Source organism: Perissodus microlepis, chromosome 9 (assembly GCF_051167445.1).
Source record: "Perissodus microlepis isolate ML-2025 ecotype Zambia chromosome 9, ASM5116744v1, whole genome shotgun sequence".
NCBI classification, from domain to species: Eukaryota; Metazoa; Chordata; class Actinopteri; order Cichliformes; family Cichlidae; genus Perissodus; species Perissodus microlepis.
The window spans coordinates 14,511,920-14,538,703 of NC_140469.1; the positions used below are offsets into that span (position 1 = coordinate 14,511,920).

Here is a 26,784-nt window from a genome sequence, read left to right on the forward strand (position 1 = left end):
AGACTAAATCGATATATTTCCTGCTGTCTACGTGTCCAAATGTATCTCTGTATAAAGAATTATGGATTTTAAATAATATAGAAAAATAAACCTTAAGATAAATATGTTGGCAATAATAAAGCGGTTTAATTGTAATTATACTATTTATTTACCCGTAATTCTTAGAAAATACTAAATACTCGACATACTTTTTAAAAAACATTAAATCTTTTAATCGTTTAATCGCACTTTGCTTAACACTAACACATTTCTGATCCATTGTTGTTGTTTTTTCCAAATGCATTTTGAAATAAAAAGCAGTGAGTTTTATTTAGGTTGGATTTTACTAAGTTTTTCGTAAGTTTTTTTTTTTTTTGTTTGTTTGTTTTTTTTAAGTAGGCATTGTACTTTGAACTTCCTTGAATACGCCATATTGCTCACAGCCGGACAGAAACACAAAGTGAAACACGGGAATAAACCTGCTTTAAGTATATAGAAACGCCATAACCAGAAGCGAAAATGACTTCCGTGGAAATGGACTTGGGGAAATATTTAGCGCGCATCGGGTTTACGGGCCCCGCGGAGCCCAGCCTGGAGGCGATGCGGACGTTGCACACCTGCCACCTCCTGTCGGTGCCGTTTGAGGACCTCACGGTGCACAGCGGGGGTCGAGTCCGGCTCGACCTCCCCCTTCTGTACGACAAGATCGTGAACCATCGCCGAGGAGGCTTCTGCTATGAGAACAACACCCTCTTTCGCTGGCTGCTGACCGAACTGGGCTTCCAGGTGACTATACTCTCAGGCCAGGTGAAGAGCAGGTTCACGGGTTGCTACGGGCCACCTTTCGACCATTTCATCCTACTGGTTGAACTTGAGGCCCGGCGATGGCTGTGTGACGTCGGGTTCGGGGTTCCCGGTTTCAGTGTCCCGCTGTCACTGGACACTGAAGACCCCCAGGAGCAGGGCCACCGAGTGTACCGGATCAGGAAGGACCTGGAGATGCACTTTGTGGAGTGGCAAGAGGAAGAAAACAGAGGAGTAGATGGAGACTGGAAAGAGATCTACAAGTTCACCCTTAAACGTCGGAGTAAGGAGGACTTCACTGAGATGTGCCAATACCACCAGACCTCCCCCAGCTCCATCTTCTTCTGCAAGTCCCTCTGCACTGTTCTGAGACCTGGCGGGAGGCTCACCTATATAGGCCACAGATTGATCACCACCACATTCCCAACAGAAGAGAACGGGCATGTGGTGGAAACCATCACAGAACTTAAAGATGAAGAGATTCCTGGTGTTCTAAAGGAAAAGTTTGGAATTGTACTTAATTCCACGCTCATTGCAAAGGATGAGAAAATCACACCACCTCTAATCACATATTAAACATACGCACAGTTATATGGGATAAATTCATATGTCTTATGGCTCCATAACAACAAAATGTATGAATACTCTAAGATTAGGTCCAATGGCTTTTGTTTTTAAAATTCATCTAATCACTGAGGTCTGAGCAAAGCAATTTATACATTATTTTAACCTTTAAGTTAGAAAAGTCTATACCTCTGATAAAACCCAGATGTACTTGTTAATCAATCGCAGACACTGATCTGCCATGAGAAAAGATGCAACAGAAAATAAACTGTCATTCTGATTTAATAAATTATACATACACTTTTAAGATGTACAATGGTCATTGCATTAATCCACATCGGTCCTTTAAGACAAAGTCTCCTTCCAAAGTATTTACACATGTACATTTAAATCAGGCAGCACTTTATAAAGCAAGGCATGAATCTCAATACAGATGTTGGGCTTTAAATGAAAACTTTAATGCTCCTGCCTATTCTGTTTGTTTGAGGGGATTACTCAGCTGTCCAGTTATTACACTAAGTTTTCCCATCTTGACTTTGATGAAATGAATTTGAATAACACCCATAAAGTCCAGCAATAATCACAGGTGATTTCAAGGATTACAGTCTGAGGGTTGAGCTGAACCCCCCACCCCCCCAAAAAACAACAAAAAAACAGACAGGCCATGGGCTGGACAAGATGTGCGCAGGGTCATGGGTTAAAAAAAACAAAAAACAAACATGGCATCATGTGACACAAATATTTATTCTACGACAGGGTTGGAGGGTGGGATTGAGCTTCCTCTGCCAGCTTTGCGTTCGTAGTTGACAAGCCTCTGGCCGACCAGGTACCTGCAAAGACAGATTATTACAGCATTATTACTATTCATTTTTATGGACTTAACTCTAATTTGAAGGCTACACACACAGTATGAAACAATAATCAAAAAATATCCAACTAGAGCAAAAAGTCTGAACAACGTGTTTAACCTCCTATATTAAATCTGCAGTTTGTTTTTATAATGATGCACCAAATGATACATTTGAAAAAGAAAAAGGGGGAGAGGTTGTCAATATAAGACAAACTTAAAAAAACAACAACAACAAAAAAAAAAAAAACATGCTGCTTTCTCCAGACTGATCAGTGCTGAAAGTTTCGTACTTGTCGTTCTTGATGTGTTCATAAAGACGTTTAAACTGTCGGATCTGAAAGGAGAGGATGCCGATAAGTGAGACGACCATCAAGAGGAAGGGGTAGATTCTCCTCTGCATTAGAATCTCCATCTCTGGGGTAACGCCTGCAAAAACAAAGCATAATTGTATTCAGTTATATGATTTTTCAAGAGTTCCCATTATTCCTATCATTAACTCCATCAAGATGAGAAGAAATGTGATATTTTGAGGACACCTGTTATGTTAAATTAGGTGTTAACTATATTAGAATTATTACCTAGTGACGGTACATCTCCAATAACAAGTCCAAGTGGCAGATTTATCACCAGTTCAGTGCCCAAACAAATCAGAAGGTAGGTCACAATTAGGGCTGCCACGATTAGTCAACTAGTCACGATTACGTCGACTATCAAAATCGTCGACGATTGATTTAATAGTCGACGCGTCGTTTGAAGCTTTGTAAGATCCCAAAAGACGCAGGAATAAGTAGTAGGATTTAAGAGTGTAATAACGGACTGAAACAGAAGATGGCAGCACTGCATGTACAAGGATGCCAGCTGCCGTTAAACCCCGAAGAAGTAGCTCTGTCCCAGAATTCATAGCGCAACCCAGCTGAGCTCAGTTTACAACAATGGCGGCAGCTAGTTAGTTTTAATGTTACTCTTATTATTCTTTCTGGGTCACAAAATAAACGTTTAACATATTTTCAGGCGAGAATGTAACTGTGTAAACTTCAAATATCTGCTCAGTTTATCAGGACACCACATATTTTCAAAAGCGCTCCGACGTTTTCGGAGACTTCTGTTACCCACTAGCTCGATAGCTAGCCGGGGACAAGGCTCACTAGAGCCCGTGAGAACACCGGACTCCCGGCAAATCGTTTTCAAACCCACCGCTGTCTTTCGCTACTCAGGTTAAACATGATATATAAGTCACTTAGATAACTTACAAATGTTATTGTTTGGCTTTTTTTTTGGTATTTTATTTGTTCCTGAGTAAATCGGTTTGGCTGAGATTAAAGTTATAGTTTTTACACAGCTGAATAAATGTCAAGCAGACAACTGATTATCAGAAGTGTGAGATGCTCGAGAATATACTCCGGTGTCCTGTTATATTTTAGATAGCAAGGAGTTTATTAAACTTCACCGAAACAATCTGCAAATTTCATTAAAATTTAATAAACTATCATCTTGTCTTTATTTTTAGTTAGCACATACCTTAAACACTTAAAGCTGTAAGCTAATGATAGTTATATAAGAGCAGATGCATGCTGGTGCAATAAGCTGTACGTTTTACAATGGATGATGATCTGATTAGTCGACTAATCGCAAAAATAATCGGTGACTAGTCGACTATCAAAATAATCGTTTGTGGCAGCCCTAGTCACAATCTGCCACTTTTTTGGGGGAGGCTTTTATTACAAAACCAGTGTATTTATTAGTTTCATTATCTAATTAATAGCATCCATGTGTAAAAATGTGTAAAGTGTTCCCTGATTGGATGATTGAATTCTACTTGATGAATGGGAAAGAACATATTATTGTGTGTGAGTGATTGTGTACAGTCGTGGCCATACGTTTTGAGAATGACACAAGTAATGGTTTTCACAAAGTTTGCTCCTTCCGTTTTTATGATAGCAGTTTCCATATACTCTGAATGTTATGAAAAGTCCTTCTTTACCATGAAAACGAACTTAACCCCCAAAAAACATTTCCACTGCATTTCATTGCTGCCATAAAAGACCCTGCAGAGATCATTTCAATCTTCTAGTTAACTCAGGTGAGAATGTTGATGAGCACAGAACTTGAGATCTTTATGTCTTGCCTATTAAGTTAGAATAGCAGACTGGATGTGTTAAAAGGAGGGTGATGCTTGAAATCATTGTTCTTCCTGTTAACCATGGTTACCTGCAAAAAAGAAAACAGAAACAAAACAAAAAAAAACATGCAGCCATCATTGTGTTGCATAAAAAGGGCTTCACAGGCAAGGATGTTGTTGCTATTAAGATTGCACCTAAATCAACCGTTTATCGGATCATCAAGAACTTCAGGAAAGAGATTCAATTGTTGTGAAGAAGGCTTCAGGGTGCCCAAGAAAGTCCAGCAAGCTCCAGGACCGTCTCCTAAAGATGATTCAGCTGCGGGATCGGAGTGCAACCAGTGCAGAGCTTGCTCAGGAATGGCAGCAGGCAAGTGTGAGAGCAAGTCTGCACGCACAGTGAGGCGAAGACTTTTGGAACATGGCCTGATCTCAAGAAGGGCAGCAAAGAAGCCACTTCTCCCCAAAACCCCCCCCAACACAAAACAAAAAAACCCCATTAGGGACAGACTGATATTCTGCAAAAAATACATCTGGAAAAAAGCCTGGAAAAAAAAACAAAAGTGAGGCTACCATGTCCTGAGACCATTCATCTGTGGGGCTGCTTCTCATTCAAGAGAGTGGGGTCACTCACAATTTCGCCAAACCAAAACATCCTCCGACAGCAATTTCTTCCAACTATCCAAGGACAGTTTGGTGAAGAACAACGCCTTTTCCAGCATGATGGAGCACGGTGCCATGAGGCCAAAGTGATAACTAAGTGGTGGGAACAAAACACTGAAATTTTGGGTCCATTGCCAGGAAACTCCCCAGACCTTAATCCAATTGAGAATTTGTGGTCAATCCTCAAGAGGCGGGTGGACAAACGAACTCCAAGCATTGATTATGAAAGAATGGGTTGCCATCGTCGGCCTTGGCCCAGAAGTTGATTGACAGCACGCCAGGACAAATTGCAGAGGTCTTGAAAAAGAAGGGCCAATACTACAAATACTGACTCTTTGCATAAATGTGATGTAATTGTCAATAAAAGCCTTTGAAACTTATGAAGTGCTTGCAATTATACTTCAATACGTCACAGAAACACTGAAGCAGCAAACTTTGCGAAAGCTAATATTTGTGTCATTGACAAAACTTTTGGCCACGACTGTACACATCGTTTTTTGTAACTGATGAAGGTCAGTTGGACCGAAATGTTGTGATTTTAGAAAATAATGGGAAGTGAGACAGAGTGCGGAGGTTATAATTTCATCCTTTAAAACATTTTTCCCCCTCTGGTTTATTGCTGAACTCACAAAAAGCTTAAATCTAGAGGAAACCGTTAGTAATTTCCATTTCTTTTGCCACTAAGACTGCAATGTGCCGTATATTGTAAATGAGAAAGTCCTAGTTTGGTTAGGAAACTCTTCAAGTGACGCCTTAAGATCCATATGCAGAGAGATACTCACCTACAGCCGGTACCACCCCGGCAGCAATCACATATGGCACACATAAAGACAACAGCAGGACTGAAATGACAGGAGCTGCCAGTTTACGGATGATGAACTGGAGATCAATGTTGCGAATTCCATTTGCATAAACCTAGAGAGAAAAAGTTTACACTTTATAATGTACTAAACAGTTAATTTAATTCATCTCCAAGAAACAGACATGACAGAGATAGGGAAGACAGACTAGCAAACTACACACTGTGAGTCAACAGAATAAAACCCTTTCAAAGTTATGTAGTCAAGTGTCTGATAGTTTGTAAAAATGTTTACAGTGTATCAGTTGGATATTTGGTGTGTCCAGTACCAACCTGCTCAATAACAGTCTTCAGCCACCACTGAGGGCCCATGAGAGTGATGGCAGCAATAATTTTGGCATGAAGAACCCCGAGAGCCCAATCCTGCAGACAAGTTCAATGGATGAACATAAGTGTAAGAACTCCTTAAGCTCTATTTAGTAACCTCCAAGATCCCACTAGGGAAAAGAAACAAAAAATGCATACAATCCTTACCTGCCAGGGATAGAAAAGGGGTGTTTGGTCTAAGGGTACCCTGAGCGGAGCCACGATGACTAATTCAAACAGCAGGCCCAGTAGCAAAGGAATGACTCCAGCGACCAGCAGAGCCACAACAAGGGTCTTCAGGATCTACAGAAGCAAATTAGGGTATTGAAAAAAAAAAATCATTAAGAGATGCCACTTCCAGATAAGGAAACATATACGGCACTATAAAGGTTAATGTGCTTGGAATGCTACTTCAATGAACAAGTTGGTAATTTAGGATAACAGCTAATGAGAGCTCATTCTCAGTTACATCCATTTAACAAAAACACAGTGTCAAAGCTGGAAAGGGAGCAACCAATTAGCACAACCCTCTGCTGCCCAACTTCGAAGTTTGCCAACAACCCAGTCAGCTCACTGATGCTCACCATGAGTGTCCACTCCTGGACTTTGTGTACGATAACAGTGCGTCCCTGTGGCATCCACGCCAGCAGAACAGTGACCCCGCGGATAGAAAGCCAGCAGACATACAGACCACATGCTGCTGTGTACAGCTCGTGGATTTTGGAATTTCCTGTCCAGAAGGACATCAGCCAGCGGCCAGTGAATACTGTAAAAAAAAACAAACAAACAAAACAAAACAGTGAGGAAAAAAAGTTGACCACAGCAACTCTAACTCTGTATATATATGTTTGCCCGTAAAAAGAACTGTACTTTTTAAATGATGTGTTTGTGTATATGAAAAGTACCACATCTCACCTGGTAGGGTTAAGCACACCAAACTAGCCACCAGCAGAGTGATGCACATGAAAGCTATAAGCAGCACAATCTGGGGGGGAAAAGGGGACACATTTCAGTTTAAAAGCTACAAGATGGGACATGCTGCAAAGTCAAAGCTCTATTTTACAGACTCCGGTTGCATAATGTAAGGCTAGTATAAACAGGATCTCAGAGATTAGGGTGTTTAACATGAAAGATGAAGATCATAATGACAGAGTTGTGCAGGCTCAGATGGGCAGTAAATGGTTGCTAGGGCGTTGGCTGATTTCTAAATTTGACTCAGAAACCACAAATTACAGGAGACACATCTTTATTTTAAGACTTGTTTTATCTGTAAAAATAGCCTCTATTTTTGTTCTAAAGCGTGGAGGACTAGGACCCTTAATTAAATAATATAAATCATATGTAAAACTACATCTTGCATGTTTAGGGGTTTGCTTTGTCAAATCTTACTTGTAATTTGAATAAAAACTAACAACCTCTCAGGGTTCCAGTGTTAAAGACAACCTTTTTTCTTTATTTCAAATGAACATGTCTGTGTGTGCGATACAAATTAGAGCAAGGAAAAAAAACACAGATGCTTTGGCAGCTGGCAATAGTTCTGCATTATTGTGGTCACTAAAACTGTGCAAACATCAGAAATCTGGGGGGAAAACCCCCCACTGGAAAGTCACAAAGAGCCCTTCAATTATTATATCACATTCATGCATGAGAAGAAACCTGGACGTCAGTCAACTTTGTCAGTGAAACTAAAAGACATGCTAGAGCACTACAGTCTACACTCAAAGACATGGTCAAAGATGGCTGTCCATTCATATCTCTAAAAGCTGTTTAGTTTCAGAACCACAGCATCCTGGTCTTCCCTACACATCTATCTGTAAAGTGCACTCCTTAAAGACATATATGAAAAAAGCCTTTCTCACCCTTAAAGGGAAGCGAAGAGGTCGGTGGTAGGGCTGGAAACCCACTGGTCCCCCTTGCTGCAGGATGGCCTGATGGGCTGCATGAAGCCCTTCACCAACAGCTGGTGCAGGGTTGTTATTGTTGTTGTGATGAACATGCGGAGGGTTGTTATTGTTGTTGTTGTTCACGGGCTGGTTGGCTTCATTGTCCTCTTGTTCGCCAAGGAGGTAGGAGTGGAGGTCTCTGGAGACAACACAAAGTGGTGACACAGTTACAGACAGTCAGTATATAAGGAAATATCATTGCCTCGGGTGTGTATTCAAACTTGGCTTACAGTAAATATCCTGCGCTGACTGTCCAGGCTCTGACCAGGCCTTTGAGCCACTGGCGAGTGTGTCCCTGCTCCAGTAGAGCTGGAAGCACAACCTGAAGCAGTAACAGCTCCAAAGACAGCTCACTGACAGGAGCGTCACTGAGAGGAAAGAAGTGACAAAGAAACAGACATTTATCTAACAAACACCAGACTAAACATTTTCTATTATTTTAAGTGTCAAACAGCATAAACTCAAGTGGATTTGTAACTGCAAATCTTGCTTTTTCACATGTGGTGATACTTCCACTTTGGTATGAACAGGAAGTGGTTTCTCAGATCATTTCAGATAGAAAGGCCAGCAGGGTTCACACACAGTTTATTAATAAGTAAACTATATCTTTGTTATGTACGCTGCTTACCTATAGAGCATGACATTGTAGGGAAGGAAGGTGGGCAGCAATAGTTTAATGAGCTTGATGGGAAGCCACAGCATGAGCAAGACAATTGAGCCGAACACAACCACAGACAGGATGAACCGCCGCAGGTGTCTGTAGATGGGCAAGTGAATCATCTCCTGCACTGGGTTAAAATCTGGATCATTGAGGTTCCTCAGAAACCAGAGCACTCCAGGTCTCAGCACCTAATGGAGGCAGAAGGTGGAATGATTTAGAGCGCCGAAGACTTTTTTCCTCTTTACTATCATCTGAAAAATTAACCTGAAGCACTCACAGTCCTTGTTTCCCTAACTGAATGCATTTGAGAGTCTGTTTTTCTTACCTCTCTCAGCAGGAGGATGAAAGATGCAAAGTAGAAGACATAGACCATTCCCACCAGCCAGTGCAGGAACATGGTAGTACCAGGTGCTGATTTGAAGCTCATTTCTCTGTCTTTCAGCGAGGCGTCAAACATCTCCTGCAGGATGAATCAAATAAAAGCAGGGTCTAAGATGATGCTTTGATCACCTGTTTTTGCTCAAAAGCTGCTCTAAACTTCATGTTTTTCTAAATGTAAATACTTTAAAGGATTCACCCTCTGCTATATAAAGCTAAGAAAGATTTTTTTGCATGTTTGCACTGAACCATAATGTTTACGTTTTAGGCTAACATGGGACAAATAGTTTAGATGTAGATATATACACTGCAGATAAACTGCACTGAAACGGAAACCAAATTCACTTGTAAATACAAAATGCAAAACTTTCTGCTTTTGACTGCAAAGCGATAAGAGCTGCTTACACCACACTGGCCATTTTCAGGGCCAATTAATTTGTTTCACAGGCGAACAGCTGCAGAGCAGATGAGACATGGTTCCCTTCTGCTGTGTAAGCTGCGCCACCTGTTGTGAGGAAGGTTGTTTGGCTTTGGAAAACAGGATCAGGAAAAAAATATATATATCAACTGCCGTGTTATGATTTGGATAAGTACTATGCAAGCCAATGTTGTGGTAGAGAGAGACTTTGTTCTAGTAAGTGTTAGCACAAACAAACTCTCTGACAAACAAAGAGAGTGACAGCCACAGCATAGAGGCGTTTGGTACTCTCTCACTCCCCAGTCCTCCAAACCAGTCTGTTCTCTGTTTTTGTGTGCACTGATGAATGTATGAACTGGGTGAGCTAAAGCATCTGGCTTTGTCTGTGTGCCGAGCAGGCCTGCTGAAAGCCACTTCAAAGGTGTTGTGACAGAGCCTCTACGGGGTATTAGCCATCCCTCTCATTTGGCAAAATGTATGAAAATGGAATAAAATAGGAGTATTCACTGAAATTTCACAGGGAACAAGAGATATTCAGTCACTGGTGCTCGGAAAACGCTTTTAGATAGAAGAAAACTTACGTATTTATCACTATAAAACATCAGACTTAACGATCACATCTGCCAAGTACGTTAATTAGAGTATGGGCCCCCAAGCTAAAATACTCAATCAGTTTAATTAAAACAAAAAGTCCAAGAGCAACAGAGATGTAGTGAAAATGTGATGAAAAGAATTAGTCTCTTACTAAAGAGCAGATGTCAAGCCACCATCCGCAGATCAATGGAAAAACACCTATCTCCACAACAACCAGCAGAGAGACCTGTAAGGATAGAAAAGGCTGCTGTCAGTATCAGTTAACATTAAATGTAAACACAAAAAAAGACTAAAAAACCTCTGTGACAAGTAGTGATACATGAAATACACAAAGTTCTGCACTTGTGTGTTATAACAATCCAGGGACCTATTCAATGGCTAGAGCTATCTTTATTGTATGATTGCAAACAAAATCTTAGATACTAAGAGAGTGAAAACGCCAGCGTCAACATCACTAACACAAAGAAAAAAAAATGCAGTCAATGTTACCTTGACAACAATGTAGCAGACTCCAAGGAGACGCCGGGAGCGCTGGAAACTGACCAGAGCAGCCAGTCCCTAAAACAGCCATTAAGGATCAATACTGCACATATATTCTTATTTGCACAGACCTGAATTACCTCATGTTCCCTTTCTCATACTTTTTTTTTTTTTAATTTTATAGCCTGCATGCACCAGACTGATAGAATAGGTTTGGATTAGGCATTATCAGGGCTTTTTATGAACTTAGATGGAAGGATACATGACACAGGATGAGAGTCATTGCTAGCAGTATGTAGCCAACGATTGTTGTGATTAAGCCCTCAAAATGAGAAGCCTGGACCTAAAACACAAAACAAAACAAAAAAACAAAACAAAAACAAAGTTGTAATCAGAAAATTAAAGCTATTATCAAGGAACATGCAATTGTATTATAAAGTGACTGAAGCATTTTCTCACATATTCTTCGAAGCCAAGACCAACAACAGAGAAGTGGCCGATGTGATACGGACAAAATGCTAAATGAAAGGGAAAAAAGACGACATTTTTATTACTGTATTAGTTATACGGTGGATTCATTTTGATGTCAGAAAAAGGGCTATTATGATCATGGTTATGCTACATCATTGTTTCAGTTTACTCACCAAAGACCAGGATGAACAGTGTGTTGAGAGACACCACCCAAAACACATGTTCCTACAAGACAAAGACACCAATCTTTACTTGAGTTTCAGAAGGTAAGATTTATTTAGAGAAATCTATTTAGATTAGGACTTACCAAAAATACCAGTGAACCATCCAGGCCAAGCATCTGTTTGGAAAATTGAAATAGTTTGTGTATAAATATGAAAAGAGACAAGACAACAGCTACATACTAATAAATAGGTGCCTGGAGATTGTGAATGTTATGCAGCAGTTACCCTTTCCCAGGTGAGCTCCTCTGCTGCTCTGTCCCACTCCAAAGCATTCCAGTTCATGTCATCTACACAGACAGATAAAGACAAAAAACGCCTTGTAGACTAATAAAAAACAGTCAGCAACTTGAAACATAATCGATATAAAAACAATCAGTTTATCTCCCTACATGTCAGACATAGTCAAAGAATAACAAAATCATATGTTTATTCAGGCAAATCATTCTGCGGTGGTACATTTTTTCTTGTTGTCCTGCTTTTGTTGCGAACAGTAAATGAAAAGCAATGTGTTCCCCGCTCTGCTGAAACAGTTATTGTTACATTATTGATGTTGCTCTGGGAAAATCTGTTAGTTTGACATGAACATTGTGCTACTGTCAGGCTTTTTCTGTGCAATTTATTTAGCTGTAGTGACAGCCAACAGCTAGAGTAATGTATAATACAATAGCAATTTATTTTCAGGGTTTTCTGCTTAGCTTGATGCAAAAATCAGTCCATTAACAAAGCTGAACAAATGAGTGTGATTTCAAGGCTATGGGGCAAAAATTTGACATAATGTTATATTGTTCCCAAATCAACTGTGATGCTTTGGCAAACCGTCAAACAAATGAGGCCACTTTGGGACCCATTTGTATGCTGTAATGGCAGTGCTCCCGCTCTTGGGTTTGTTTAGTGGCATTTCCATAAACCTGCTGTTTGAAAAATGCAAAAACCTCTTACTCCATTACTAAACATGCTTTTGGTTGTCGGGCTGTCGGAGAGGATTTCTATTTTCATTTTTGAAATTATTTGTATTTTGCATTCATGAAACTTTACAACTTAAGAACTGATGTATATGACAGCGAAATCTACCTTAAAAAAGAATCACTTTTTGCAATATACAATTTTAATTTAGCTGAAAAAAATGCATACATCTTAAGTTAAGTAAAGAAATAATAAAGTCCCACCTTGTGCACCATTGTTGGGGTCTGCATCTTCAGCAGCTGCTGCCTCCTCTTCCAGCTCTGGATCATCGCCTTGCTCTTGGGGGGCGTCAGGAGGCTCGGGCTCTGCCTCATTCTGGGCTAGAGGATCAGCAGGTGCTGGCTGGGCTGCAGGGGGATCACCAGCTGCTGCCTGACCTGCAGCTTGTGCCTGGGGGAGAGGGAACAAGGTGCATAACTTCAAAAAACAGAGTAACTTACCATGTAATGAAATCACGATATGTTGTCTAGTACAGCGGTCCCCAACCCCCGGGCCTCGGACCGGTACCGGTCCGTGAGTCGTTTAGTACCGGGCCGCGAGAGTTGAGGCTCAGGCGTGTAAATGTATGGTTTTCAGGGTTTTTATTGGTTTTCGGCGTTATTTTGTTATTGTTTTTATCGTTAACTCGGTTTTCCTGGGTCTTTTCACGTGTGTTATGAATAAATCTTCTTTTTTTGGTACCGGTACTAGTTTTATTTTGTTGTATTTATCCGCGACACCTTAAAGGCCGGTCCGTGAAAATATTGTCGGGCATAAACCGGTCCGTGGCGCAAAAAAGGTTGGGGACCGCTGGTCTAGTATATTAATTATCTATAACACAATCAACCACAATATGTGTAACTGAAGGAAAATAAAAATACTAGCAGCTACCAGTGCTACCCCTCAGCCTACTAGTAAATGTACCCATCATATAAATTTGACAATTCCAGGTGATTCTCAAAAAATCTTGACCTCTGACCTTGAGTTCAAGGTCACCGGACTTGAACTTTTTTTGAGATTTTGATATTTGCACCTATGGTTTGAATTTCAAAATCCTACGTCTCCTTGTTCTCAACTTGCTGCATTCCCAGGATATTCAGATAACTTGACCTTGACACCAGGATTCAAATTCATCCTGAGGTTTTTCGTGGATGCATCTAAGATAAGGTATTTGAAAATGCTAGTTCACTTTCTTGTCCAGCTATTGGATTCACAAATGTTTTTAAAAACTTGACCCCTGATGTTGAGGTTGAGATTTTTTAGTAGCTGCACTTATGATATGAATTTCCAAATCCTATGTCATCTAGTACTCAACTTATTGTAATCACAAACTTGGGTTTCCAAAACACTCACCCACGTGTGACAACAGGGTGACGACAATATCCCATCAACCTTTTACAGCTAGGGGTTTAAAAAAAACCATCCAAAACACAGTAAAAACATTTACACATTTGCTTCCATTTACTTTCAATGATCTGTCCCACCACTATAATTTAAGTTGATTATGAGTTGGATAATTAGCAGGAGATTCATTTGCTACAGCAGGATGTGGTATGGTAATTACACACATTGTCATAAATGTGTAAGGTGCATGCAGCATGTTATTCTGGTTAGCATTTAAATAGCTCATGTTTTTAATTTGCAGTTAAGTGAATTACTTAAATCAAATTTTTTTTACTGTGTCATTTTAAACCTCAAAGAAACACAATTATACCATCCATTTAAGAATCGAATTTAGTAATCAGTCCAGCAAAGTACCTCATTGGCTTGTCCGGCAGCATTGGGCTGTGGTGGCTGGTGCTGTTCTAACCACTGGGGCGCTCCACCGTGGACTATCTGTTCTCTGAGCCATACCAGACTAATAAATGCACATAGGGTGCAGGTAACCACAAAGCAACCCTGTAGACAATCTGCAAGCAGGTTCTCCCTGTAGGAATAAAAACAATAGCACACATTCAATAAAAATGATCCTCTGTTACTCATCTACTGTCCAGTAAAGAAAATAAACAAGCTAACAATCTTGATCTCTATCAGGTTTTGCATATTTTGTGCTACAGTTGATGATAAAAAGCATTATCACTCACGTAGAGAGCATGTCCAGCGGCAGTGTCAAAAGAGAGCTCACAGAGCCGGTAAAAAGACACTTATAGATGCGACCTGGGGAAAAAAAACATATTTAAAATCTACCCGTTTCTATTGTATGAAAATTTGTATAGTTCAGGCTTACAATTTTACATTAAGTACTGAGAGGGATTTACATGTTTTGGAACAAAGAACACACTTTCTTGTTATGTATGTAGTGACACTAAACCTATAATGCTCTTTAACATTAGCTAACATGAACACCTTATATGTTACTTTGACTGTATTTAACACCCCAGAAAGGGGACATTTGTAAATGCGTGTAAGTGCACAAACATTTCCACATACAGCAGATGAGGAAAAACATTTAGAGGGTCACCATATAAAGAATATTTGCTCCCAAATCTATTAAATAAGTTGGTCATCAACACTAAAATAACAGTACTTCTAAAAGTTTTATAAATAACTGATACATGTTAGACAAATTTTTTCTTTTTAAAGGGGTTTTAAAGATAATTTCTCCTTGTATTCATGTCTGTGGATACTTACATGCAGTGAGAGGAACAACACCAAGCCATGCAAAGGCCACCAGTGTGTAATGGAACCAGTAGCGAATGGCAGTGCCCACACTGGTAAGAAGGCCGGCACAAATGTCCTGGATGGGCAGACGTGAGGGCATGTCTGGGGAGTAGACTGAAGAGGACAGATGGGAAAGAGTGAACCAGAGTCAAATTATCTTTTGTGCTTGGTCATTTTCTTTTTTCGCTAATAGCAGCTATTTAGATTATTCTGTAACACTAAATGAAAACAGCACCAACTAATGAATAATCACATGCAAAAAAACAAACAAACAACAATTTATATGGCCCCCTCCGTAAGGCTAAATTGGAGGCTTGCGGCTACAAAATGCATTTTAATGGATTATCTGTTAATGTCACAAGGACTTACTTGGTGTGAAAGCAAATCTGTGCTTGCATAATTCACAGTACTCCTTCCTGCTGTGCTTCAGCCACTGGACCAAACTGTAAAATGACATTTAAAGAATGAAGAAAACAATGTAATATTTGTGCTCTATTTTCACATTTTGAGCACATGAATAATGACTGGATTGAAAAACAGCTTCATACACATATTCATGTGTTACATCCAATGTATTATGTGTGTCCCAATATAAGACATTTTTCCCACTATTATTTAACCTTCAGGGCCTGAAATGCCTAGTGTAAATCATGCCAATTTTTGGTTCCAAAAAGTGGCATGAGTTTTTAGGAAGTCCTTTCAAAATCCCATTTAAGACATTTTAAGCCTGAAATAATCCATAAAAAAATATTTTATTAATTGGTGTCTTCAGATTTGGTCAGTTTGAGATATTTGGATTAAGTTAGATAAATTCAATTGCCAATACAAAGGATTGCAACAGTGCAGATTTAAAGAACAGTCCAGACACTTCCAAAGGTCTGAAGTGTTGACCCAACATAACCTTTTCATGATACCACTGCCATGGCTATAATAGTACTAACACTGCCACCAATATGATGCAATGAAAATGTAAGTGCAGCTGGGACTACTGAATCTGTCACTGTGAGACCTCTCAGACTCCTTATAGACACACCTGGTATCAATTTCAAAACCCTACATTGCTTTGGTCTCAAGTTATGACATGCACAAGATTTTCAGAAAACTTACTTTGAGCTTGAGATCATGGTCAACTAGATTTAAACTCATCCAGGATTTTTAGTAGATGCAAATATAAAATCGCTTTGAATGTCACTTTGTTCTTGAGTTATTGCATTCACAAGATTTTCAGAAAAATTTGACCTTTGACTTTAGGGCAGTTCGATATAACGATATATAGCGGATGACGATATAAAACCATCTATCGTTTCATTTTACGCTATCGTTTGTTTCGTGGTGTCGGTTTACGGCAATATTTTTTCATCGTTTTGATGGTCACTGTAGTGGCTATATTAATGTCTTAAAGTTCTCTCTTTCTCTTATATTTAATATAACCACACTACGGACAGACAAGCGCCTGTTTTTATGCATTGTCGTTAGCAACAACGACAGTAAAACCATCGAGTGTCCGCTTGTTTATTTTCCATATAAACCTTTCACAATAAAGCTCAAGATCCTGTTGAGACTTTTCGAAATAAACTGAATCACACGAAATAGTATGCAGAGTATTTACGGATGAAAAGCAAAAAAGAGCCGTCAGGTGCTAAAAAATAAACCTTAGACTCAAACGTTAGAGCGGGCTTTTCCCCGCAGCACACTGTGTAAAACATACTCACAAAGAAAATGGCGGCCGTTACAACTTATGTCTAAAAATGTATCGTTTATGCATCGGTTAAAACACTCGACTCCAGGTACACGACGCCCAGCTGGAAACACTTCGAGCTGTGGAGCTCCCCGAAATTCACAGAATTTACAGAAAATGGTAATTTTTTGTGATTTATATCGTTATCGGGACGATAGATGTCTTATATCGGGATATGAGATTTTGGTCATATCGCACAGCCCTATTAGACCTTGTGGTTGAAATCTTCCATTTTTTTTAGTAAATAAATCTAAGGTATCAATTTCAAGCTCCTACGTCGCCTTGTTATGTGTTCACACCATCCGCGCTCTTACAATAACAATACCCAGTATTAATATACTTCAGTATCAGACTGACAATATCAGTCTTTTACAGCTGAGGGGTAATAAAAAATATTTCATTGTAAAATCCGCACTATCTAATTAAAAACAATCTGTGTTTGTATAGTATAGTATGTTGTCTATAATAACACCATTCCAGCTTACTGGGACACTGAAATGTAGCATTATTATTATTATTAATATGCATATGGGTCATGAAAGGGAGTTACCATCAGTCGATTCCTACAGTACAACAACATTAAGATTAACATGCGTTTACACTGGACAGAACTATTTTATCTAAGCAAAACTTTCAAAAAACGCAAAACAATCCAGGTCTGGTCTTTACTTTGCTCTTGTACACACTCACAAACTTCAAAATACCTTCATCTTTAATTTTCACAATGCAAATTTCTCACCTAAGACCTGTAATATGGTATACTGCCATACAATATTGTTACCACTACAGAGAGGGCCTAACCTGTGCTTCAGGAAGTTCTCAACAAACAGAACTTAAACTAAGGAAGGAAATTTCATTTTCCAGATTACTTTGATTTTCAAATCAAGGGCAAATGTGCGCACCATATTGGAATGATCTGATTACAAAACTGCCTTTTGAAAACTATTTAATATTGACACAAGAACAAAATGATGAAAGAACAATGCTATATCATGTGCAATACATCGATTTAGCAACACTGGGTTGAATGAAGCTTTCACAACCGCTTGTTTACGTTGTGAGTCAGGAGACTTCCTAGCTTAAAACCAAGATGTCAAAATCATTTTACACCATGGGCCACATACAGTGCACTTTAATCTTAAGTGGGCCAGACCAGCGAAACTCCCCTTTCTATTAATGTGAAACATTTAGGTACACGTTCAAACCCTGAGAAGTCTTTATATGAAGAAAAGAAGGGCAATCCAACAGTAATTCCCAGTTATGCACTCAATCACAGTTTCCAAAGCCTTTTAGTGGGCCGGATTAGAGTCTTTGCCAGGTCAATTCTGGGGCCCGGGCCTTATGTTTGACATCCTTGGCTAGAGAAGTTATGGGAAAAGTAAGAATAAATGACTGTCTTGCAGTAACTAAGGCAGCATCTGTGAACATTCTGAATCTAATTAGTTACACCATGGTTACCCTGCTGTTTGTATGATTTTTTTTTCTTTTAAATGTTTAACATAAAAAAGAGAAAGTTTTCCTTGGGAGGATCTGAGAACTACTTCTTCACAAGGTCACAATGAAAGCTGACAGAAAGAGGAAGAGACAGCCTAACACACTTACCATTCCTGGTGGATGAACTTGATACTGCCAGTGCAGACACAAGGGTGGTACAGGGGTTTGTCTGGAGTCCCCTCAGAGCGGCACACGCGACAAATATCCGCTACACACAAACAAAAACACACAACAGTTTCAATTTCAATGAATGTCTGATCCTCTTCGCCAAGGGTTAGCAAAACAGACGCGAGAGCAAGTGTCAGAGGGTGTGTATGTGGTGTCATATATACATATATATGCACAGTAATAGAGGATATTTAGTTAAAAGCAACATTTAAAAAAATATTTGCACCAGCAGCGTGGCTTATGTAAACAGAGCACACAGCAGGAAACTGATGACATCACTGGTAAATTCTGGTCCTTTCTACGCTCCCCGCTACTTATTGCACTATCCCCACATGCTAACATCGTGTGCTTTAAAACACCGTTTTCTCCCGTCTTAGCTGGCTACATCCAGCCAGCTAAGTTTAACCATTAGCAGGCCAGCTCAGCGGTCGGCGAGGTGATGCACTTGTGAAGCTAATGCTAACTATTGATGAGAAAGAAGCTACTAGAGGCATTTTTTTTTTAATTTACCTTCTTCAGCAGTATCCATGTTGCTCGCTAAGCACCGGTCACCGTCTGTTATTCGACTAATTTGTACCGTGAACCCATCCACGACACGGACAGTATCGTTTAGCTAGCTCAGTTAAGCTAGCGAGACGACAATATCCTTATGGGTCAATTGCATTGACAATCATAAAATGGTTTCCCCACAGATTAAAACATAAATCTTCGCTCCGCTGTGTTTTCTCGCGTCGAGTATATGTTCGCCAGTACACAAAGGTTTCTAATTCACTGTGTATGTCTAATGTAACACAAGAAACCAGGGGGGAAACGCTACATCTCAGGGTGTTGATCATACGACAGTTTAAACCTGGGAGACAAATGGCTAGCTTAACCCGCTAACGCATGCGCCAACGACACTTCTGGCTCCTGTCATAACAGTTTTACTTCCCTACGTCCCTACAGAGGTTCGAGTTTTACGGCAGGGAAACGACCATAACAACCGTCACGTGATTGTATTTCGTGTAATATTTTACTCAAATAAAACTAAATAATAAAAATGCAATGAAATAAAAAAGATAGACGCAAAATTAAAAGTTATATACAATGAGAGAGAAAGAGCACCTGCAATATTTCGAAAATAAGAAATAAAAGTGTCAAGTAGACGTCACTATTAAACATTAAATTCTGCAGGAACAACAGGAACAAACATTTTTATTGGGAGGTTTTTCCGAACAGATAAGAGCTGTACGTAAGTATAAATATGTGGTCAAACTTGTCACCACAATACTTGTACACTTATCATTTACTACAAAAATGAGCTTCGGCATTTATCTTGGAACTTTATTTCGCTCTCTTTATATGTTTCTGTACTTATAAACCAATATTCTGTATTAGAAAAGTACACGTATCAAAAAAAGAGCAAGAATAACAATAACAAAATTGAAATGTGAAGTCTCGACACCAGTCAATCAGCCACTACAGCAATACGCGGTCTGCCACGCACCGGCGCCGTGGCTTAGTTGGTTAAAGCGCCTGTCTAGTAAACAGGAGATCCTGGGTTCGAATCCCAGCGGTGCCTTTTTGCAAAGGGTCGTCAAATTAATTTGACTTCTTGGTCCACTTTAATCTTAAACGGGCCGAACCAGATTAGCTCCTCTTTCTGTCAAGAAATTTAACTACACGTTTAATCTTAATTAACACAAGATAAAGAACAATATGTCTATGTTTTTCAATGTGATGAGCACATCCTGCTGCTAAAAATAATGAAATGAAAGAAATTTTCCAGAATTAATACATAAATCTGTAAAAATACAGACGTTAGGGTAGATCATTAACTCAGATTACAAAAGGGAACATTTTCATCATTTTACATCAAAAAAAATCATTCGTTCATTTATTTTTGTTTTAATGTGGGTCTCTTGTTAAAAAACAACAACAAAAAAAACCCAAACAAAAAAACAAGGAAAAAAGTCCCAAATCTATGCAAAACCAGCCCGATTGGAGTCGTTTCCGGAGTTATTCTGGGCTCATGTTTCTATCCTATGCTATTCTATGCTATTCTTATGTTTGACACTCCCTGCATACATACGTTATCAATTAATAACACTAAACAACAAAACCCTATCCCATTTAAGCAAGCCAGAGATAGGAAAGAAAAAATATCAGTCACCACTTGCAGTTACAGACACACATACTGTGAAAACAATACCAGGTTTGTCCTCAGATAGTCACTTCTCACCTGTTTAAAGATTAAATACAGTTTAAATTCAACTGATTTCATTCAAAAATAGGACGCGTACAGTTTGCAGCATAAAAATATTCCCTGTAACCATGCATGAAAGAAAGAAAGAAAGAAAGAAAGAAAGAAAGAAAGAAAGAAATCATGCATGGAGAAAGTCATAAAAGTGTTATCACTTTTATTTTGAAAGTGGGAGTGGAAAGGAATTTCAGCTTTGACCAACTGCTAGCTCTCTCCCCTCTTTATAAGCAGATCAATATTTTGACTTTCAAAGCCAGGCAGCTACCCAGAAACTCGCAAACCAGCAAGGTATGTTTCTCACGTCGTCTTTGCAAACGGATTTTTCTGTCCAGTGTTGGATTTCATTAGTTTACATGGAAAAAATATAGAAGGGGTGGAATCGTTTAACTGAAAAGAGTTATGCAGCAAAGCATGTCGAAGTATTTTGCTTTGTCATGCTTTGTTGCGCAAATGTCACATGTGTGCACACGGGACATTCTTCTTCTTCTTCTTTTTTTAATACATCCCAGCTTTACTGTCTCCTTTTTTTTACCAATACTTTCTGTGCTTCTGTTTTCATCTCTGCCAGCAGATGGCAAACGAAGCCAAGCCGTGTCCCTGCGATATTGGTGATCGCATGGAGTATGGAGCGCTCGGCCAGGAGGTCCAGATAGAGCACTTTAAAGCTTATGTAGTAAAACCATCCACTGCATCCGACAAGGCCATTATTGTCATTCAAGACATATTCGGTTGGCAGCTTCCCAACACCAGATACATGGCTGACATGCTTGCTGCTAATGGATACATGTGCGTTTATGTGACTGACTCATTGATAGACTGGATTGAGATTCCTGAGGCGAATGTAGGATTTCTAGAATCAGTGATTTTCTGAGATTTTGATTCCTCCTTTTTCTGTTGTTTTATTGTGAGCAGAGCCATTTGTCCAGACTTCTTTGTTGGAAAGGAACCTTGGAGTCCAACAAAAGACTGGTCCAACTTTCAAGAGTGGCTTCAGGACAAGAAGCCGACAGCTATTAACAAGTAAACAAACGCGTGAACTACGTAATGCAGCAGCTACTCATAGCTTTGATAGCTTTCTGACCTTGTGTGATAGCGCACACTCATTGAACTTTTCCTTCTCAGAGAGGTGGATGCAGTGCTGAAGTTCCTGAAGAATCAATGCGGAGCCAAACATATCGGAGTAGTAGGCTTTTGCTGGGGAGGGGTTGCCACACATTACCTGGCCTTACTGTATCCAGAGATTAAAGCTGGAGTGTCTGTTTATGGTATGCCATTGTTACAGCAGAACACGAGGTGTGGTATATGGAAAATGTTTTTGTTATGGTTTTATGTGATCCTGTGCAGGAATAGTTAGAGAGAGAGAGGACAGGTATGAGCTGAAGAGTCCAACACTGTTCGTCTTTGCAGAGAATGACAGCGTTATCCCTTTGGACCAGGTTAGTGTGAATTGTGGACCGATTTGTTTTAGCAGCAACTTTTGTATGCAGACAATGTTAACTTAAAAATGTCAGAATTTCTGCCATGACATGTGCGCTGACATCATTTTTGCCCATCAGGTGAGTGCTCTTGAAGCCAACTTGAAGGAGAAATGCAAAGTGGACTACCAGGTGAAGATATTTCCTGGTCAGACTCACGGATTTGTCCACCGCAAGCGAGAGGACATCAACCCCGCTGACAAACCCTACATCCAGGAGGCCAGAAAAGACCTGCTCAACTGGCTCAACACGTACATGTAAATGAGAATGTCAGAAAACACCTTAAAACTCTGCTTTATATAATCATATCCACAATAATTAATCAGTAAGAGGTGCTCATGAGTTTTTCTGTTGGTTTTGTCTGAATATTGATGCCTGTGTCTTATGGAAGCTTGTATCAGCAACTGTTTTTTGCCATCGTAAATCAAAATGGATTCGTGGATTCATTACATAATCTTGTAAATAATTGCTGAAATTATATCTTCTTGAATATAAATAAATAAATAAATAAAATAAAGAACTTGAAAGCAAAAGTGTGGAAATTTCAACAGACCAATATTTTAATGGTGACTCTGGTACTACAACAGCTTAAACATGTTGTATCCAACTATAAATAGCGATTCGTGGTGCAGCTTGGACACGATGCTCGGGGAAGTGCTGAAAACCTCTAGAACGGCATTTGTTCAAGAGGGCGCCCGAGCCTTTCTCGTGTTCAGGAGGGCTTCAGTCCTCGGTCTCCCCGGGGCTTCGGATGTCGTCTATCTTCAGGATCATCTTGACTACCTGAGTAGCGAGCAGGATCTGCTGCTTCTTGCCAATCAGGGTCTCGATCACATGCTGTTGCTTCATGTCTACAGGGGGAAAGAAGGGAGGAAAAAAAAATAAAGAACTCCATAAATCATTGTGCTTTAACATTGAAGTGCAGTGCTGTCATCTCCAAAGGTGGTAATCCAGACTGAAGCCATGTTTAGTTCAGTATCTACAGCAGTGTATTATGTGCAGTGCAGGTGGTTGCTTACCATTGGTGTTTTTGTGTAAACAGTCAATGCCCAGGAATGGGTTGTTCTCTCTGACTTGTTTGGCTCTGACCTCTGTCATGGTCTGGATGGGGTTCAGCCCGCTGTTCTCAGCCAGTGCCATTGGGATTACCTCTAAAGCATCAGCAAAAGCCCTCATGGCATACTGTTCCAATGATGGGCACTGAAAAGGAAATTGACAGATGTCAATGAGAGTCGAGCAGGAACACAATCATGTTTATTGTAAACGCTGAGGTCAGAAAGTCTCTGATGCAATTTCTCTTACTTTGTCTGCAGCCTGGTTGACAGCTAGGGCACATGCGATCTCTGAAGCACCACCTCCGTACACGACTCTGTTGTCCTTGACCAAATTGCGGATTACGCACAGAGCATCATGGAGAGCACGCTTAGCCTCCTCGATGATCTATCAAGAAAGATAATGACACTTAATCAAACTGGAATAATAATTAAAAAAAACAAAACATGTAATTATGAATTTGCTTTTGGGCTCACCATTTTGTTGCCTCCACGGATGAAAATGGTCACAGCTCTGGTGTTTTTGCACTCCATGATAACCAACATGTGATCCTTGGTAGTGCCGAAGGAGATCTCCTTCACCAAACCAGCTGTGCCGAGCTTCTCCGGTGTCAGCTCACAGAACCTCGGGACGATGCGGCCTCCTGTAGCTATTGCTATCAACTGCAGACAAACAATTGATATCGACACTTCAACATAAACTCCACTTTATATTTTGTACTTGATGTAACATATGGCAAAAAGTTGCAAATACCTGACTGATCAAAATGACAAAGGACAAAAAAAGTGTTTGATTAAAGAGTAATTTTGCATCTCGTCTTACCTCAATCTCAGGCCCTCCAACCCAACGCACAGCAGGCAGGTCATTTTGCAGCAGAAGATGGTTGGCTTCATCATCAAAGCCCCACTGGCAGATGGCCAAGTTAGCCCCATTACTTTTGACCTAAAATAAACGTGCCCATAAGCATGTGTGCCGATATGTGTATACTTATTTGCGGCTGCGATTTCTATGTTAATCAGTCAATAAATGAAATGGTTAAACATCAGTTGTTAACAGACTCTGAGGGTACCAACCTGTTGGATCATCTCCTCAAATTTCTCTTTTTCATATTTCTGGAGAGCTTTGTAGTCTTCCACAGAAGTCACATCCAGCTTATGCTTGGTCTTGGGCTTAGGAGGCTCAAACGGGCAGGTAAGAATGGCAATTTTAGCATCTTTCAGAACCTGTAAAATAACAAAGGACAAGCTGTTAATCAAATTTTACAGATGGAGGTCAGAACAGAAATATTTATTTTGCCCCAGAAACTTTCAACTGATTTGATTCTTTTTGATCAAACACCAGACAGCCAATGACATCCTGTTACAAATTCCCATCGATCATACCTTGGGCATCTGGGGGTGGCTGAACTCTTTGTCGACTATGACTCCCTTGATGAGCTGTGTGTCCTCCAGCTTTCCTCCGACCTTGCCTTCCATCTTGATGAGCTCGAAGTCGACATCCTTCCTCTCCATATCGGCCACAGTGAGGATGGCATTCACTGCAATCTCTGCCATCTGTCTGTGGCACCGGTTGATGCTGAAAGACAAACAGAACTTTAGATAAAGCGTGGTAACAATGCTATTGCAAAAACACTGAAAAAAGGTTTTGCATTTGTTGCATGATGATAAGTCTGTGTCAGTTCTGACAGAAACACAAGTGCAGGTTCATTTAAAATGAACAGAAATATTTCTGCATCCATGCTGGAAGAACTTTAGAGATTTTGTTAAACAAAATGTATTGAAACAACATCTTTTCCCTTCCTTAACTCAAAAACAGAATAATAATCAGGAAATTTCTCTACTGACAGTTGTTATTATCTGCTCTATGACAATGTAGAAAAAGACGTGCCAGCTAGGTCAAAAAGAGCATTTGGAAATGTAGACAAGCAGAGGAAACTAGTCCAAAATAATTACTGTTAATTGTATTAGTTATAACATAATAGTAAAAATAACACTAATAAACAAAAAGAAATAACCCAACAATATTTTGTATGGGGGACTTACACTTTGGATCCCAGTGTTGTCATGGCTGTTTGAACGAGAGGTTCTGTATTGTTGGGATCGTAGGGGAAGGTTTCAGCAATTTTGTCCAACTGCTCTGTGGCGATACGTGCGGCCTGGTCGTAACCGTCAGAGATCCTGATGGGATGGATTCCGCGGTCCAGCAGCTGCTCAGCCTGTTCCAGCAGAGCTCCGGCCAGAACTGAGGGCAACAGAGAAGATGCAAATGCAAAATCTAATTAATCTACAACCATAGTTTAGATAAAAGTTCCCTCATACGATGGAAGAGTCTACATTGAGAGCATCAGAACTTCTCCCAAGTAGTCCCAAGTCTGTATTTCTTTTTTTATTTAAAAAACAAAACAAAAAACCCATCCTCCTCATCTTCCTTTTCCATACCTACAACTCCAGTGGTTCCATCACCAATCTCATCATCTTGGGACTTTGACAGCTCCACCATAAGCTTGGCAATCTGGTGGTCCACATCCATCATGCTGAGAATGGTGGCGCCATCGTTGGTGACAGTTACCTCTCCATCTCTGTCAACCATCATTTTATCAAGACCTGCATGGAAAAAGTAAAAAGAAAAAAAAAAGGCACAGGAGAAATAAGTGTTAAAAATCGGTATTCTAACGGCCAACTCTAATTCACGAAAAGCAATAATGACATATAGTTTCAAACACAAAGGCTTCATTTTCAAAATGACAAACCGTTTGGACAGTTTGGTATGGCAACACTACGTACACTGGTTCAGACTTACCATTTGGTCCCAAAGACGTTTTAAGCGTTGACGCGACTGCCTTGGCTGCCATAATATGAGACTGCAAAATAGAAACATTTCCGAGTCATGCACACGTTTTATTTTATTCCAAAGATAGGTAGAACTTCCCTTTGCCTGAAAAACCCAAAACCTAAAATTCTGTGCATCACCGATGAGAGAAGTGGGCACAGCCCTGTCAGCAGCTCCTACCGGCTAAACGCATTACAGAAAGCACATGGGCCCCACCATTAGCATGACTGGCTAGTTATTTGGCTAATGCTATAGAGATGCTCTTGCACAAACAACTTAAGATTACATGATGAACCTGTGCTTAGTAATCGCAAACCACCTGTCATACGAGATCTGTGTACCCAACTCATTAAATTAACTGTAAAATAGCAGCTTTCTAACGAAAAGCTGTGTAGCGCTTGCTAGCCCATTGTACCTTCAATGCGTCAATGCCCGTTAACCGTGTCTTCTTATCCTGGTCTTTAATGATGATAAAAGGCCTTCCATACTCATCGAAAGCCAGTGTCCCCAAAGTGGACATGTTGACGGAGGGATTGGGTCACGTATTAAGTATATAAAGAATGAAATAATGAGTTTTAATAATAGAAATCTGGAGTGTGACTAAGCTGTGAGCCGCACGGGTCCGCCGGCGACTTCTGGAAGGCTCTGCGGGCGGAGAGGGCGGAACCAAGTACTGCTGAGTGTATCCTATAACATAGTTGTAATCTCTTTCTTTATAAGATAGCATTAAGAAATTTAAAAAGTGTATACATATTCTAAAAAAAATCATCGCCTCATCGCACTTAGAATATTGTAAGAATTAAAGTAAAAAGACACTTTTTTACAATATGGTTTCGCCCGATCTCGTTCAATCTCAGTCTGTGACCTGG

The 26,784-nt window shown here is 40.0% G+C and overlaps 4 protein-coding genes and 1 non-coding gene across 7 annotated transcripts; 3 read left to right on the forward strand and 2 right to left on the reverse strand.

Moving 5' to 3' along the window:
- The first annotated feature begins 370 nt into the window (after positions 1-370).
- Positions 371-2,003, forward strand: LOC146380221 (arylamine N-acetyltransferase, pineal gland isozyme NAT-10-like). Its single transcript, XM_084939166.1, has one exon. It carries the CDS (start codon positions 499-501, stop codon positions 1,357-1,359), a length of 861 nt encoding a protein of 286 aa, XP_084795292.1. The 5' UTR covers positions 371-498; the 3' UTR covers positions 1,360-2,003.
- On the reverse strand, positions 1,612-19,216 carry LOC146380222 (E3 ubiquitin-protein ligase MARCHF6-like). The gene is made up of 25 exons (XM_084939160.1): positions 18,827-19,216; positions 18,257-18,356; positions 15,286-15,359; positions 14,887-15,030; positions 14,340-14,412; positions 14,014-14,182; positions 12,480-12,666; positions 11,539-11,600; positions 11,397-11,429; positions 11,263-11,314; positions 11,078-11,136; positions 10,881-10,961; positions 10,628-10,696; positions 10,290-10,364; positions 9,074-9,208; positions 8,716-8,936; positions 8,318-8,455; positions 8,004-8,226; positions 7,060-7,129; positions 6,729-6,910; positions 6,313-6,447; positions 6,112-6,201; positions 5,762-5,894; positions 2,488-2,623; positions 1,612-2,177 (listed from the first exon to the last, which is right to left on the reverse strand). Exons 1-25 carry the CDS (start codon positions 18,843-18,845, stop codon positions 2,090-2,092), a joined length of 2,748 nt encoding a protein of 915 aa, XP_084795286.1. The 5' UTR covers positions 18,846-19,216; the 3' UTR covers positions 1,612-2,089.
- On the forward strand, positions 18,554-22,497 carry cmbl (carboxymethylenebutenolidase homolog (Pseudomonas)). Of its 3 annotated transcripts, none has more exons than XM_084939165.1 (6): positions 18,554-18,597; positions 21,127-21,344; positions 21,471-21,578; positions 21,681-21,823; positions 21,903-21,994; positions 22,115-22,497. In XM_084939165.1, the coding sequence occupies exons 1-6, from the start codon at positions 18,586-18,588 to the stop codon at positions 22,292-22,294; spliced, it is 753 nt and encodes a 250-aa protein (XP_084795291.1). In that variant the 5' UTR covers positions 18,554-18,585; the 3' UTR covers positions 22,295-22,497. The 3 variants fall into 3 exon arrangements, with proteins under 3 accessions (XP_084795291.1, XP_084795289.1, XP_084795290.1); XM_084939163.1 differs by lacking the exon at positions 18,554-18,597 and adding an exon at positions 20,198-20,846; XM_084939164.1 differs by lacking the exon at positions 18,554-18,597 and adding an exon at positions 20,201-20,846 and having other exon boundaries at positions 21,130-21,344; positions 22,115-22,496.
- On the forward strand, positions 19,804-19,877 carry trnat-agu (transfer RNA threonine (anticodon AGU)). Its single transcript has one exon. It is a non-coding gene; the product is annotated as a tRNA-Thr (tRNA).
- Positions 22,498-22,571: 74 nt separating the features above from the next.
- cct5 (chaperonin containing TCP1, subunit 5 (epsilon)) lies at positions 22,572-26,569 on the reverse strand. The gene is made up of 11 exons (XM_084939161.1): positions 26,331-26,569; positions 25,886-25,946; positions 25,525-25,689; positions 25,129-25,327; positions 24,469-24,661; positions 24,160-24,309; positions 23,909-24,028; positions 23,563-23,748; positions 23,336-23,473; positions 23,053-23,233; positions 22,572-22,884 (listed from the first exon to the last, which is right to left on the reverse strand). Exons 1-11 carry the CDS (start codon positions 26,433-26,435, stop codon positions 22,757-22,759), a joined length of 1,626 nt encoding a protein of 541 aa, XP_084795287.1. The 5' UTR covers positions 26,436-26,569; the 3' UTR covers positions 22,572-22,756.
- Positions 26,570-26,784: the final 215 nt, after the last annotated feature.

Excerpts from the sequence above, each read along its gene's own strand:
- LOC146380221 (XM_084939166.1), top strand. The coding sequence starts at position 499 with ATGACTTCCGTGGAAATGGACTTGGGGAAATATTTAGCGCGCATCGGG.
- LOC146380222 (XM_084939160.1), bottom strand. Across the intron at positions 15,360-18,256 it reads AAGTTCATCCACCAGGAATG|TTTGGTCCAGTGGCTGAAGC; the intron begins GTAAGTGTGTTA and ends GTCATTTTACAG. Across the intron at positions 2,624-5,761 it reads CGGGGTGGTACCGGCTGTAG|GCGTTACCCCAGAGATGGAG; the intron begins GTGAGTATCTCT and ends TTGTTTTTGCAG.
- cmbl (XM_084939163.1), top strand. The coding sequence starts at position 20,634 with ATGAAAGAAAGAAAGAAAGAAAGAAAGAAAGAAAGAAAGAAAGAAATC. Across the intron at positions 20,847-21,126 it reads GAAACTCGCAAACCAGCAAG|CAGATGGCAAACGAAGCCAA; the intron begins GTATGTTTCTCA and ends CATCTCTGCCAG. Across the intron at positions 21,824-21,902 it reads AGCTGGAGTGTCTGTTTATG|GAATAGTTAGAGAGAGAGAG; the intron begins GTATGCCATTGT and ends GATCCTGTGCAG.
- cct5 (XM_084939161.1), bottom strand. The coding sequence starts at position 26,435 with ATGTCCACTTTGGGGACACTGGCTTTCGATGAGTATGGAAGGCCTTTT. Across the intron at positions 24,662-25,128 it reads ACAACACTGGGATCCAAAGT|CATCAACCGGTGCCACAGAC; the intron begins GTAAGTCCCCCA and ends TTTGTCTTTCAG. Across the intron at positions 23,234-23,335 it reads TCAACCAGGCTGCAGACAAA|TGCCCATCATTGGAACAGTA; the intron begins GTAAGAGAAATT and ends TTTCCTTTTCAG.